Source organism: Belonocnema kinseyi, chromosome 5, assembly GCF_010883055.1.
Source record: "Belonocnema kinseyi isolate 2016_QV_RU_SX_M_011 chromosome 5, B_treatae_v1, whole genome shotgun sequence".
NCBI classification, from domain to species: domain Eukaryota; kingdom Metazoa; phylum Arthropoda; class Insecta; order Hymenoptera; family Cynipidae; genus Belonocnema; species Belonocnema kinseyi.
In genome coordinates, this window is record NC_046661.1 from 110,274,042 (window position 1) to 110,289,728 (window position 15,687).

Consider the following 15,687-nt stretch of genomic DNA (forward strand, 5'->3'; position numbering starts at 1 on the left):
TTTTACTTTATGGATTTTTATTTTTATTGCAACTTTGTCACTTCTACACCCTACTCTACATAATCAAAAAAGTCAAAAAAGACCCCTGATTGTCAATATCTTGGGTAGGTTTTCGAAATCCGGGTCAATTTTTGTTTAATCTATTTTTGAAACAATTTCATTATTTATTCACAAAAAACATATATAAAATCATTTTTAGCATGGCTGAGCAAAAATAAAATTTTGTTGCGTGTTGCATTTTTTCGGTACGACGAACCGTTTGCAATGTACAGCGTTATAAACAAATGATTTTTTAAACAAAATTGCCATATTTGCACAGTGTTACCTCAGAATCTATTGCTCAGAAAAATGTAAAACTTGTACACTGTCTATATCGAGGATAGATCTCTTGAGAGGAAAACAAATTTCCGATCGAATGAAAATTTCTCTCTTTCAATTGTTGTTAAAAACTTTCCATTTTTAAGAGGAAATCGTGTAGACTCTTAATTTATTAATAAACAATCATCCAGATAAACCAGTGTCATAACATTGTTTCAAATGGTTGCGAAACCTTCATTTATCATTAATAACTTAATTTGGTGTTCATAATTTCTTTTTCTAAATAGTTTATAACAATTGATCTAAATAATGACCATCAATAACCTTAATAGACATAATTTTTTTTAAATAATCGTACATGATTAAACTTTTCGCACTCGTGATATTTTCTCGTACGAAGAGTCATTATTTATTCACGGCCTTACAAGCAATGTATTTTTTTTATAAATATGCGCTCCCCTAAAAGCTACAATTTTCTAGTTATTATCTTTTACCTTTATTTTCATTCCTAATTTGACCGTTTTGCTCAGAACTGCAGATTTCGAAAACCTTCCCAAGATATTCGTAATCAGGGGCCTTTTTCGGACCTATTAGTACATCAGAAGTGTTAGTGGCAACTGGATAACAGGCTTCGAATTAATCATTTACAAATTCTTAAGCGCATACATTTTGATATTTTTGAATTATTCATGGTTTGAATTAAATCATAATCTGGAAGTTGTTTTAATTTATAGAATCGGAAATTATTTAAATACGAGACCTTCAAATTTAGATTTGAAATATTCAATGTATAATTTATTGGGATATTTTAAGATTTGGAAGCTTATCAAAAGTTTTTGAGCTTCAAACTTTTTTAAAAATTATTTAATTTGGATTATTGTGAAATAGATTTTTCTTTGAGCGTGGTTTCATGTTTTTTTTAATCACTTTTTTTTACCTCAATTTACCAGCACTTTGTTTTTAATATTTTAAAATAAAAATCCCGGAATGTAAACACGTGATTCGTTCGCATTCGATTCCTAATGGTGTAAAATATTTTAGGCGCTCAAACTTGAACAATTTTTTTTTTTTTAGTTTAAGAGCATTGAAAAGTATTGTTTCCAATTAACATTCAAAGTATTAATTGTAGTAAGGGTGAAATAAAAAATCTTGGACAGATATATTGAATTATAATTATAAGTATCACTTTTTATTTATTAATGCAGAAATGTTCAGAATAGGAAATATTCTTGATTATTACTACTATTTAGAACATATAAAAATGGTTTTCTTTTTACAAGTTTCATATTTTCTAGGAGTTTTTTATATTGCCATGAATGGATTTTCAACGGTCTACTATCTCTTCAAAAAATCTAGATCTCATTATTTGTACAGATTATAGTGTAAATCTGAGTAGACAAAAATTCTAAAACTATGGGACAAAGTATATGCTATAGATGAAGGTTTTCCCTCTATTGATACAGTAATTTTTTCAAATTTTCCGTCCCATTAGAAATTTTTTCCTGACGAGTAAAATTTTAAAAAGCACCGTTATCTTATGATCATTTTAGGGCACTCAACTTCGAATGGCTGATATTATTCCCTAAAAGTACATAACAAAAAATCTGCAAAAAATATATATGAATTTCTTTTATCCTTTCTGTCCACAACGGTAAAATTTAGAATCAGATATGAGGAGTACGCGAACAAGACACGACTATAATCATGCTTTAAAAATGTTGTAACCTTCAAAGTATTTAAATTAAAATTCTCTTTTATCTCTTTTATCTCAGGTGTCTAAAAGACAGCGTCGTCTATCTGCATTTTATAAACTTTACAGGAGAGCTGATTCAAGTTTGAAATGTTGGAAGAAGTCAAAATGCAGATAGACTCATACTCGGCGCATATAACGTAGTGTCATACACGGTGCTGTCAGTATATAGACTCATATAGTGGAGGCTTCGATGTAACCTTTCACTTGTCACGAAATTATTACTAATCAAATGAAAAATGCAAAACTCTGTATCAGTATAGGGATAAACTTCATCTGCAACATGTAAGATCGGTTATTATTTACTAAATGCAAAATAAGTGTTTAATCTTTCCCATATTTTCTCCTTTTTGCTAATGAATAGCTAATTAAAAATTCCAGCTAAAATGAGGGAATATAAATATCTAATACCTATCGTCTCCCATCATAAAATTTTAAACGGTCATTTATTTTCTCGTGCAAGACACTTATTGTCAGTTATATTGCCAGAGTCGACTCTTAAATGTAAATGATAGAGTTTAAAGAAATGTAAACGGTGAATGAGAGTTGAGAGATGGAGAGAAAGAGAGAGAGGAATGAATAATGAATTGTATTTTGTAATCCATTCAGGTTATGGGAAGACACACAAAGACGCTGCAAGCGTTCGAACGACACATTCAATACCAGCTGCCTGTGGCTTGTATTACTTTGAGGTAAAGATCGTGAGCAAAGGCCGAGATGGTTACATGGGAATTGGCCTCTCGGCACACGGAGTTAACGTCAACAGACTCCCTGGTTGGGACAAACACTCCTACGGATACCACGGCGACGACGGAAACAGTTTCTGCTCCTCGGGCACGGGCCAACCATATGGGCCCACTTTTACCACCGGTGACGTTATTGGTTGCGGAATCAACCTCGTCGATAATACCGCTTTTTACACCAAGAACGGACACCATCTCGGAATTGCATTCACAGATTTACCCGTAAGACATTTTATCTTCGAGAGCTTTTTTTACTTTTCATTTCTCATTTTGAGTAGTTTCAATATATATGATTATTAATCAGGGTGGCCGTAGGTCAGGGAAGAGTCAAGGATTTTGATAGAGAAAAAAACTTGGAAAAGACAGGGAATTTCTAAGAGGGCGGCATCACAGTCGGCTTCGACGAAACTCAACCAATAACGTCTTGCACCTACTGTTTTTTTGTCTGTTCTCATGACTGATATTTGACGATAATTTTAAGACAAAAATTTAAAAATTCATCAAAACTGATTTTAAAAACCCCCTTTTTTGATGGTCCGGGGGGGGGGGGGGGGGGGGGGGGGGGGGGGGGGGGACTAGTATACTTTTGTGGAAATAACACTGAAATGATGAATAATTAGTGTAAACTATTTATTTTGGCACTTAATAAAGTCTCTATTGTTAAACAGCTTTCGATAACTAAATCCTTTTCAAATGTTTAGTAGAAGTGTTAGTAGCTAACAGAACGGCAGTTATTGCCTTCAGAATAATACCTTCTTTCATGGAACTTATATGGGCGTTAAGTTTTGTTTAAAATCTCTTACTTCTACTTCTTTTTTTATTCTGTTGGAGATATTTTCTCATTTTGAATGAAGCAGAAGCAAGAAGTTTTAAAAGAAATTTAACTTATACATAAGTTCCATAAAAGAATGGCTTATTCAAAAGGACTTATATGTAGTTCTATTAGAGCGAGAGCATTGCCTTTTCTTGAATACCCTTTAATTCTCTTAAAACATTCCTAAGCATTCTAATCATAACAGAATATTGTCAATTTTTTCACTTATTTTTAAATATTTTTATGTGGTTTGATTATTGCATGATTTTTAGCATATAGAGCCCCTTTTTTAGTTAGGAAAATAAAAAGCTTATGTGATTGATTCACTTTTTTAGTGTTACTTCTACATATTTATACATATTTATACTTGATACCCCCCCCCCCACTCCAAGGAATTTTTTTTTCAAAACGACTCCAAATATTTGCTTACTTTGGTCTCAAAATAATCATGAGATATCACAATAATGAGAACGAAAATAATCCCGGAGGTGTAACACTTTTTAGGTTGGGTTCCATCGATTTTTTGTCAAAAATTCTACTATTTGGATGAACATTAAATTATGTGATTAAAAAATCAACTATTTTGTTGAAAAGTCAGTTTTTAGTCGAAAATTCAACTATTTTGTTGAACACTCGTCCATTCGATTAAAAATTAATTTTTTTGTTTTTTTAGCAAAGTCATATTTCTTTATTGAAACTTAACTAGTGTTTTGTGGAATATTCGTCTTTTTGGGGTGAAAATTCAATTCTTTATAGTAATTTAACTTTTATTTGTAAATTCATATTTTGGTTAAAAATTTCATCTGTTTCAGTCGATATTTATTCTTTTCATGGGTAAAAATGCAACTGTTTGGTTGAAAATTATCTTTTTTGGTTGTGGATTCAAGTATTTTGTTGAAAATTTGTATTTTTTAGTTTGATGGAAAATTAAGCCACTTTGTTAAAAAATCAATTATTTGGTTAAAGGTTTATCTCTTTGGTCGAAGAGTTAACAATTTTGTTGAAAATTCGAGTTTTTAAAATGAAAATTAACTTTCTGAACTGAAAATTGAACTATTCCATTTGAAGATTAATCATTTTAGTTGAAAATTCATTTCTTTGGTTGAAATTTGAACTAGTTTGTGGAAAATTCGTTTTTTTTTTGTTTACATTTTTTCTATCTGTAAATTTAACTTTTCCATGTTTGGTAGAAAGTTCCATTGTTTATTTGAAAAGCCGTCTTTTTTGGTAAAAAACTAATCCTATTGAGTTAAAATATCTTCATTTTTGGTTAAAAATGCAGCTGTTTGGTTGAAAATAAACTTTTTTGTTTAAAATGTAACTTTTGGACCGAAAATTCGTCTTTTGGCTTGAAAGTTCAACAATCGGTTTAAACTGTTTTGCTTTTTTGATTGAATAATCTTTACATGTTAAAAATAATCGTTTTATTCGAAAAATCATCTTTTTGTTTTAAAATGCAACTATTTTTGGTCGAAGTTTAATTTTTTTTTTATTAGGAATTCGAACATGCTGTTAAAAATGTTAAAAGATTAAAATGCTGTTCTTCGATAATCAATGATCAAAGAAAACAGAAAATTGGTTAGGGAAGTCAAGGAATTCGGAATTTTTTTCATCATAAGAAACAATTTTTTAATGTTAAAAAGTCGTCTTTCGGTATAAAACTAATCTTCATAATTCGATAATTTGCATGAACTTTGTTGCTTTTTTGACTGAAAAATCTTTATTTATTGAAAATTCCTCTTTATGATTGGAAAATTTCGTTTCTGGGTTGAAAGTTGAACTACTTTTGTTAAAAATTATTTTGTTCTTGCATATTTATAAATTCTTGCATATTAAAAAATTATCTTTTTTAGTTGAAAAATCAACTATTAATTTAAAAATTCTTTTTTTGTTTGTTCGTTTTAAAATTCATTTGTTTGTGTGGAAATTTTGGTTAAAAATTCAATTATTTTGTTCCAAATTTAATTATTTTGTTGAAGGTTCGTCTTTTTGGCATGAAAATGTAACTATCAGGTAGAAAATGCAACTGTTTTTGGTTGAGGTTTAATCTTTTTAGACTAAAAAATCAACCATTAAGTCGATAATTCATCTTTTTAAGTTGAAAATTAATCTCGTTTGCTTCAAAGTTCCTCTCCGTTTTTGGTTAAAATAAATAAATTTTTTTATTTTAATCTGAAATTATTTTATTCTTCCTATGAGAGATTCTATGTCAAACATGTTACAAAATTAAAATTTTAGTCTTTGAATATTAGAGGTATGAGAAAGTGAAAAAATAGCCAGAAAATAAGAGGAAAGTCGACGAATTTTGAAAATGAAGTTTTGCGACAATCCTGATTAAATAATGAGCAAAATAATGAGAAAGGATTGAAATGGAGTTCAATTTCAGTTGGCATATTTTCTTTTGCAGCCAAATCTTTACCCAACAGTGGGACTTCAAACGCCAGGAGAAGTGGTGGATGCAAATTTTGGACAACAGCCATTTGTCTTTGACATTGGGGATATGATGAATGAGCTTCGAGTACGAACGAGACTACAAATTATTAATTATCCTACACCTGATCATGGTCAGGGTCAGTGGCAGGCAGTTCTTCACAAGTAAGCGTTAGACATTATAGGATCAAAAGTTTGAGGGTGAAGAATTCGGTCAATTTCAAATTTCACCGCTTTTAAACCTTAGAAAATTTCTGGATTTTTAACGAGGCCCATGATTATTCCCAAATAACCATTTTCCCTATTTTTTTTTCTCCAAATTTCCATATGTCATGATTATTATTTTCCCATTTCTTCATAATTTTTATTATTCTTCATTACTATTTTTCACAATTTTTGCGAATTACCATTTGCCTTAATTTTTATTATTCCGAGTTGCCATTTGTCATCATTTTCATTTTATCGTATTACCATTTTGATACCTACATTATTACAAATTAATAAATGTATTGAATTTTCTAATAGAACTTTTGAATTAATAAAATTTTAAAGTTATGTTAATTTAGTTTTAAATCATTCAAATAAGAAAAGCCTGTTACCTAAAAATGTGCCATGATTAAAACCGAGTGAAATTTCAAGTATTAAATGATTAAATTACAATTAATTAATGATTTAAATGATTAAACTTAATTCAAACCTAAAATTATGATAGAAATACGTGTAATTAGTTCATTTGAATAGGAATAGCCAGTCTATGATTGACCTAATTTTATGGTTTGTAAAAATAAATAATACGAAACTCAAACGTAAACTACTGAATATTCTTTTCCACGCCAATAAAATTGGACTATTAACATGTTTTAAAACGCATTAAGTGGTTAACTCTTAACGGGCACTATGGGTAAAAAATACCCAAAAAATGTTGAGCTCGAACTAACCGTACTAAATTTGAGAAAATGGATAAGGTGTCGATTTTTACCAGTTATTGAGATCACTAACTAAAGGTAAAATTGTGGGGTATTTTAACCATTGTGCCGTCAGTGAGCAAAAAAGTCATTTTCAACAAAAAGTTGTGCCATTGATATTAGTGATTTTCGTTTAATTTCACACGTAAGTTTATCATATAAAGTGAAATAATTTTTTTTTATTATTTTGCCCGCTTACAGTCGAATGAATGCACGTAAAAAAATGCACGCCTACAATCACGCTTCCAATCGCGTGCAATCGCCCGATGTGCCACGAGCACCGCGCAGGTCTTTGCAGCTAATGTGTAGGTTTTAAAGAGTAATTACAACTTTGAAAAATTGTTCTTTATGTTGCTTTTGTATTTTTTTATTAACATTTTTTTTTGCATTCAAGTAAAAATAAGTTGATTTGAACATGGAAAATATGGTGTTTTATTTGACCATAAAATCGAGTTTTAATTTCGCAAAACAAATACATTTTTTGGAACCATCAGCAATGCAGTCTTTCTCTTCTTAAAGCATAGTATCTCAAGAGTATAACCATAAATTTTTAGGTGAAAATATTAAAAATTACGTGAGTTATGAATTTGTAAGTAAAAAAACTCAGTTATTGTCGTGTTTTTTTTTTCTTTCAAAATTGTTTTTAACCAACTTAAATTAAATTAATGACTATAATACCGATTCCATTTTAAAGAACATAGCTTCAACTACATTACATAATTTTTTGTTGCAAAAATATTCAATACCCGCTGCGCGGGACATGTTTGGTCACGTGGGGTCAATAATACCCGTTGTGCCATTTATGTAATAAAAAGGAGTTGTGCCATTTAAGGGTTAATGATGATGTGCGAAAATATTTAAGTCCTCTAGTTTCTTAAATAAAATTTTTAAAGTACCAGAGATTTGCCCATAAAACTTCAAGTTTCTGTATATGCAAAATCCTAAGCAATCGAATTTTAAGATTTTGAATTTCACGGCATTAGAATATAAAAGCGCTGAAATTTTAAGCCTGTCAAATTTTGATCAAAAAAATGTCAAGATCATTATTTATGAAAGAAATTTAAGATAAAAAAATCGGAAAAAGGTTTGTAAAAATGAGCTTGCATTTTCCGAAAAGATGGAAGCTTCTAATCTTCTTGTACAGTTGGAATTTTTAGACAAAACTGTAGTGAAATTACTGTTTTTCAATTTTCCGAAAGATTTTATGGAAGATTTGTAATTGTGTATGATTATTTGTACGCATCATAGCACTCGGAAAATCAGCAAATTTCTAATCTGAATTTGGTGAATTTAAAAGTCTAATAGTTTCAAATTTGTCTTGCAGAATGGTGTCTACATACCTTGTCCACCACGGATATTGTTCCACCGCAGAGGCTTTTGCGAGCAGTACAGGTCAAGTTTTCGAAGAAGACCTAAACTCTATAAAAAACAGACAAAGTGAGTAATCTCCACTTGGTTAATAATTTACCATTTTCATTCAGTGTAATCAATCCTTCGTTTAATGATTTAAGGAGGAACATAGAATGAGTAAAATCCAAGATTCTTTAAGTCCATGAAATTTATTAAACTTGTATTAATTCCGCGTCATTTTGCAAAATAGAATAATTTTTCACTACCTTGTGTAGAAAAAATAAGCTTCTCAATAAACCTTGTATCTTATAGGCCTAACCTAGAAAAATCATATGAATCGGAGATTTATATTCTCAAATCCAAGATATTTAATAAGAAAACTGCTAAAAGTTTAAATAGACGGGTCCTTCTAAAATTCATGCAAAAATAATAAACTGAAAACTCGTCACCGATCATGGGTTACGAGTATAAGTGTGAGTAAAAAATAAAAAATTAATTTTTCAAATATCTTTGCTCAAAATTTTTAAGATTTTTTTACATCTTACAGGATTTTACAAACTTTTAGGACAAATTTGAGTCAGTTTAAGGAATACTCAAGACTTTTTGACGATTTTATTTTTTTTAAATTCTAAATATGTTTAAAGATTATTCACATAAATGTTCTCCTTTAGAAAAAAATGTTTAGAATTAAAATTCCTCATTTGGAAATTGCGATTTAAAAAATTCCAGAAACTTAAGAATTTGAAATAGAATTCTTTTATTAATTGAATAGTAAAACGGTTTTAGGTCAAATATATAAATCAATTTTAATGCTCTAAATTGAAGAATGAATCGAAAAAATTTGTAAATGTTGAAAAGCATATAATTTTGAAGCATTTTCAAGTGACAAAGATTTTAAATTGAAAGATTTTAAATTTCGTTTAAAATTAAACACTAGGGTGATATAAAAAAATGATTTTTTTTTATATTTCAAAGTCTCATCCTCTCATTTTTTTATTATTTGGTGAAAAAAAATTCCTAATTTTTTTAGATTTAAAAAAAAAAGGTCAGATGTGATCCAGGGCTCTTAAACTATTTAAGAGCATTACAAATTTAATGAATTCTTTAATTTGAACAAGAATCCCAGCAGCCCTAGAAAGGTGATACAATAGAAATTTTAAGCGTTAATTTCACTTAAAAATTAAACAACATTATACCATTAAAACTCAAACGTTAAAAGATTAAATTTAGCACTCTGAAATTTTAACGATTCAAGGTTTTCTATTTAAAACAATTAAATTTTTTTTTTATTTTGCATTTTATTTATAATTGCTAATTAAAAATAATCAGTCAAATAGTGCTAAATATTGAAAAAATTTCCGTTTTATAATGCAGAGCAATACATTTCAAATTGCAATGGGTTAAAAGTGGAATATTTAAGATTTAAATAATATTTTAACACGGGATTTGAAATCTAATAAAAGCGTTTGATTATCAATCTATTATTTTGAAGTTATTTTGAAATTGAAAATCGTTCAAAAAGTTTCCATTGCACCTTATCGTTGGTTTAACTAATAAGGCTTTCGAATTGACACAGTTTTATTTTTATAATTTAAATCTGCAAATTGTTTAGTTTTTAATAGATTCAGAATTGTCTTGTGAAATAAAGTTTTCGGGGATTTCCCGGTCTCTAATATTTCCAGTTAATTCCCAGTTCAGCTGCGCCATCCGGTTTTAAAATGATTAATTTTAAACAGGCCCTCTTGGTAAAATCATACCATTATTGATAAAAGGATATTAATTTTTTTCCTCAACTTTTTCTCTCTCTTTTAATACTTTTTCTACTAATAATGACGTACGAAATTGAGAACCATATGGCACAAGAGAGATCCGGAAAAAATGTTAATTCCTATTCGGGAAATCCGGGAATTGTTCCGTGAATTTGAAAACGAGATTTCGCTAGACATCCTGCTAGTACAAGGAGAAATGTGATTTTTTTAAAGAAATTTTACTATTAGAAGTACAATATATGTATTATTATGGAATTCTCACGAAATAAGTAATTTGCTCAACTCTTTTTTGTATTTGATAAGAACCTATTTACAACTTATATCCTAGATATTATTATGATCTCAAACTGCTACTACATCTTTCTCCTTAATTATCCTCTTCAAGGCGAAGAAGAAATTTTTTAATTCTCATTCTCGGATTCCTAGAAATTTTAAAGCTGGTCTTAGCTGGACGGATGGGAGAGGCGATAGACTTGACGACTCGATTATATCCGGGTCTTTTGGAAAGAGACCCAAACCTCCACTTTGCCCTTAAGTGTCGCCAGTTCGTGGAGATGGTAAACGGAAGTGACTCCGAAGTCTGTCTGAACAACAGTGAAAACCAAACCAGTGTCATACAATCGACCAAAGCTTACACAAAACCCTCTACGAACGGAAATGTCGAGGAGATGAATCTAAATAACGCCATCAACGGTGCTGGCGATCAACAGTTTATCAATGGTCAAATTGAAGATGACGTCGACATGGAGGAAAACACCATCATGAATGGAGTTAAAAACACTAACGGGTATCAAAATGGAAATCCGAACATGAATGGATACAAATGCCAAAATGGAGAAGATGTCGATATGGGTAGGAAACTAAATTTTTATAATCATACACATAAAAAGCGCGATTTTGCATGCCTCTAGAGTGTTTTATTTATATTCAGGAGTTTCGCAAACCCAATGAAGTTTCAGACGTAGTTTTCAGAAGAAAAAAAAATACGTTTTTATCAAATTGATTCAGAATCATCAATATTAGGTGATTCGAGTTGAATCTCAACATTCCTTTTCTCAATTAGCTATAGCATGCAAATTAATCATTACTTTTTAAACATCACCCCCATACGTTTTTGGCGCTAATTATGATTCTTTTTTTTGGAGGTTTTTAATACACAAATTGTTTCTAATATATAAAGTATAACTTTATATCAGCCCCATGCATGGCCCCCACTTTTCTTCTCGTATTTCCACCAAACCATGTAATTTTGTAGAGTTTACAGGCTTAATGATTCTTTACAATGCAATTTAAACTAAGATAAACCGACCATTACCGTTTGTTACCACTATTTATTTTTGTCCTGACAAGTTATACATTTAGTAAAAAATAATCAAAAATATTCTTCAAAATGTGTGAATGAACTGCTACAAAATTTGTCATTTTTTATTATTTCAAAACTATCCGCATAACTTTTACAGCATTTTATTATTGAAATTTCCTACACGTAAAGAAAAAGTAATGTTTTTGCACATTTTTAGTACGTTTAAGAATGAAATTCATAACTTTATTAGCGATCTTATCCGATAACTTATGAATATTTTAATGTCCCGCATTTGGCGAAGTTGCCTAAACCGAGACGAACTGTCGCTGACTGTCTCAGTTTCGGACACTTGAACGCGAGTTGCGAAATTGCGTTTTCATTACTGAAACGGTCACTTTTGCCGTGCTTTTAATTAAATGTCGCAGTATTATTTTAGTGATATATTAAAAATATTGTTTATAAGACACAACCTTGCCGTTTAATTGATTATTTATTCTGAAAAAGTTGTTGAAAGTAGTTTATTGAAACCTCCAATTCTAACCTTGAAGTTTCCCAAATTCTTAGGTAAGTAATGTAATATAGTATCTAATAAATTTAATTTTTCAACAAAAATTAGTAAGTATGCATTAAAATCCAATATTATAAATTCATATGGAATATTAATAAGATTAATATTATCGATTTAGTTTTTAAGATAAAGTAAGTAAATTAAGTTTACTGTTGAAAATTTACATTTTCAAATTTAAAATATAACTGTTTTTAAGAAAATTCATTTTTATTACTTGAAAATTCAACAGTTTGGATAAATTTTTGTTTATTTCTTGACTGAAAAATGTTTTTTTGATTAACATTTGAACTATTTTCTTAAAAATTCCTCTTTTTGGTTCAAAAACGTATCTTTTTAATTATAAATTTCATCTTTCTTTAGCAAAATCGCAACTATGGTTGAAAATTAATCTTTTTAGGTTGAGGCTTCAGCAGTTTGATTAGAAATTCGTTTTTTTTTAGATTAATTCATCTGCTTTCTTTTTTGGTCAAAGTATCAACTATTATTTTTTTTCATCAGAATTTAATTTTTTGGTTAACCTGATACTTCAATTTTCTAAGAAATTCTGGAGTTTTTAAATAAAAAAGACTAATTTTCTACCAAAAAAGATTAATTCTTATTAAAAAATATAATATTTGATATTTTAAACGAAAAATGTTTTAATTCTAAGTTAAACATGACATGATTTTTTTAGATAAATACGATTGTTGATTAATAAAAGAAAAATATTTTATCCAAATTTATGAATTTTCTACCTGAATAATATCAGTTTTAACAAAACAGTTGCATTTTTCTCAAAGAAAAATGTAATTTATAATTTACCACCCAACAGTTTAATTTGCAATTAAATCGATAATATTACATTTTAATGCATACTTACTAATTTTAATTAAAAATTAAATTTATGAGTTATTATTAAATTGCTTAGGATAAATAATTAAACGGTAATCACAATCCATTAATGCTTTTTAATGTATTCTGTAATAAATTATAAGTAAATTGTGCCATTTTATTTTGATAAACCCTATTGGATTTTCCTTGTCCCAATATTGGCTTCTTTGGTGTGCCGCTTAAGAATATACCACAAAATTCTTGTCCCACTAATGAGCGATCTGACTAGCTTAAAAAATATCCATTTATATTAATTTACTATAAAATTACTAATGTATTTTCTGTTCTAATCGATCAAATAATGCCTTAGCTACTTAGTATAACGGTTTTTGCACCAAAAATTACAATTCCCCATTTTAAAACTTTGTTTATGTGGGTTAGCTTTTTCTAACTGTCCCAGTAATGGTCAGTTTACCTTATAGTTTTATATTCTTACCTATTATTATATTCATATTGAATATAAGAGACATATTTTTTATAAATCTGCTGATCTTTTGACTATGTTGAAAATTTTTGTCTTTGAGGTCCTATATATTGTTAAATATATATTATTAATTAAATAGTCATAAATACTCTTATTTTTTATTTTTTTTCTTCTCTTTATTTGTAAGCAGCATTAAGCTTTTAATTATTTTTGTTTTTCTTCATGCTTTGAATAATGCTAGAAAGTTGCGGTTTTTCTGAAGTTTTCCACTATTTGTGCAATTTTCATTTAGGGCAAAGTAAAAATTCTAGAAATTGAACAAACATAATTGTTAAAACAATGTATTATTGTTTGTCCTATAATTGTCCTATATATTGTTTGTCCTATAATGATGCTAGATACGTCCACGTTTATCTTAGTGAAACAATAATTATTTAAAGTTAACAAACATAAGTGTTTGAACAATTTATTATTGTTTATATTATCTTCTCTTTGAGTAATGCTAAAAAGTTGTGAGTTTATTTGCAATTTTCAGGTTTTCTTTGACTTTTTAGTTATGTACATACAAATAATAAATAAATATTAGAGAGAATCATTTTTTAAACATTCTCATTCTTTTTTGTGAATATATTTTTCTGCGATAAAACAGATATATTTGAAATATTCTTTAAATTTTCTATATCGATCATCTTGAATGTAAATTTCCCTTAAAGTAATTACTGAGAGCCTTTTTTTAATTAATGTTAATATGAATGTTTATTATTTGTCCCTAAATAAGAAGCCAAAGAAAACCTAAAAATTGTAGAAAACCCCCACAACTATTAAGCATTACTCGATGAGAAGATAGTTACAAATAATAACAAATTTTTTAAACTATTATGTTTTGTGATTTTGATTAATTATTGTCTCAATAAGTAGAAAGTTGACAAAAAGTCGAAAATATTACTAAAAACGTAACTATCTAGCATTACTATAGATTTATAGAAGATAGTAATAAACAATAATAGTTTCTTGAAACAATAATGTTTGTTGACTTTAATTAATTATTACACCACTATAATTAAAAAGTGGACAAAATATTAAATATTTTTAAAAAATGCAACTTTTTATTATTATTCTAAGAAAATATTGTTACAAATAATAATAAATAGGTTAAACAATTGTTGACGTTAAATTTATGTGATGATTGCCTCGCTCTAACTGAATAGTTAAAAATAAGTTGAAAAATTCGGAAAAACCGCGACTTTCTAACTATTCTAAGAGAAAAATGCTATAAACAGTAATAAAATGGTTAAAAATGCATTTAAACATCGAATTATTGATAGAAAGTAATACCTTATTTGCAGGAAGAAATTTGTATTTAAAAAACCGCAAAAACTATCAACATAAATTGTTCTTACGGGTGTAATATTTAAAACGAATTTTTTTCCGTACGTTATGCTTCATAGTAGGCTACAGGTCGCATTTCTAAATCGAGTTTAACGCCCTTTTTCATTTCCAGCATTACATTTTTAAGACCATTTGAGCGTAACATTGACAATTTTTTTTACATTTATTTCAAATCCAAATTATGTTCACACGAAACGCGATATCGAGTTGAAAATTTGGGAAATTAAATGGGATGCACTAAGAAATGTTTGTCTGGTTCTTAATTGTATAATTATGAAAAAAAAAAAAAAATTTGTTAACAAATTATTTTTTTATTGTAAAAGTTTAGGACCAGGCAAACATTTCTTAGTGCTTCTTGTTTAATTTCCAAAATTTTCAACTCGATATCGCGCCTCATGTGAACGTAAGTTGGGTTTTAAAAACATGTGAAATGTACCAATTTTTTTGGTTACGCTCACATGGCCTAAGGGAAATATGGTTTGCAATTTGAAAACTTTTATCTCGCTCGATGCTTCGATTTTTTTTTCAGAAAATTTTTTACCTATATTAAGGGAACTTCAGCACATATCTACCGTGCAAATTAAATAAAGCGTATTAGAAATTCGGATAATTCATATTTGTAAGTTTTACGAATTTTTAAAATGAGATCAAAGTCGCCTATTTTATCGTAGTTTTAATGAGCATTGATTATGTATCTTGTATTGTAAAATAGATGATCAATAAACTCTATTAAAACTAAGGACATGTGAGTAGTATTTTAAATTTTCGTAAAAGTGACAGATAACTTATCCAAACCGCATATACGCTTTATTTTATTTGCACGGCAGATGCAGTGACCTAGTTTCGTAGTCCGTACAGGTAAAGTTAAAAAAGTGCGGTCTGGCATACCTTTTTTGTAATAAATTAGTCAATTTTTAGCTTTTTTCACTTGTCCCTCCCTATTGATTTACAATATTTGAAATGTGACAGGTTTGGTAAAAAAAATTTTGCAGTA

At 28.6% G+C, this 15,687-nt stretch overlaps 1 protein-coding gene across 2 annotated transcripts in view; it reads left to right on the forward strand.

Annotated features, from left to right (window-relative positions):
- Positions 1 to 15,687, forward strand: part of LOC117172440 (ran-binding protein 9) — a 58,440-nt gene that overhangs the window by 30,130 nt on the left and 12,623 nt on the right. For both annotated transcript variants that reach the window (XM_033360379.1, XM_033360378.1), the window contains 4 exons: positions 2,678 to 3,033; positions 6,033 to 6,220; positions 8,345 to 8,457; positions 10,566 to 10,991. In XM_033360379.1, coding sequence (XP_033216270.1) covers positions 2,678 to 3,033; positions 6,033 to 6,220; positions 8,345 to 8,457; positions 10,566 to 10,991 — 1,083 coding nt within the window. The remainder of the gene's footprint in view (positions 1 to 2,677; positions 3,034 to 6,032; positions 6,221 to 8,344; positions 8,458 to 10,565; positions 10,992 to 15,687) is intronic.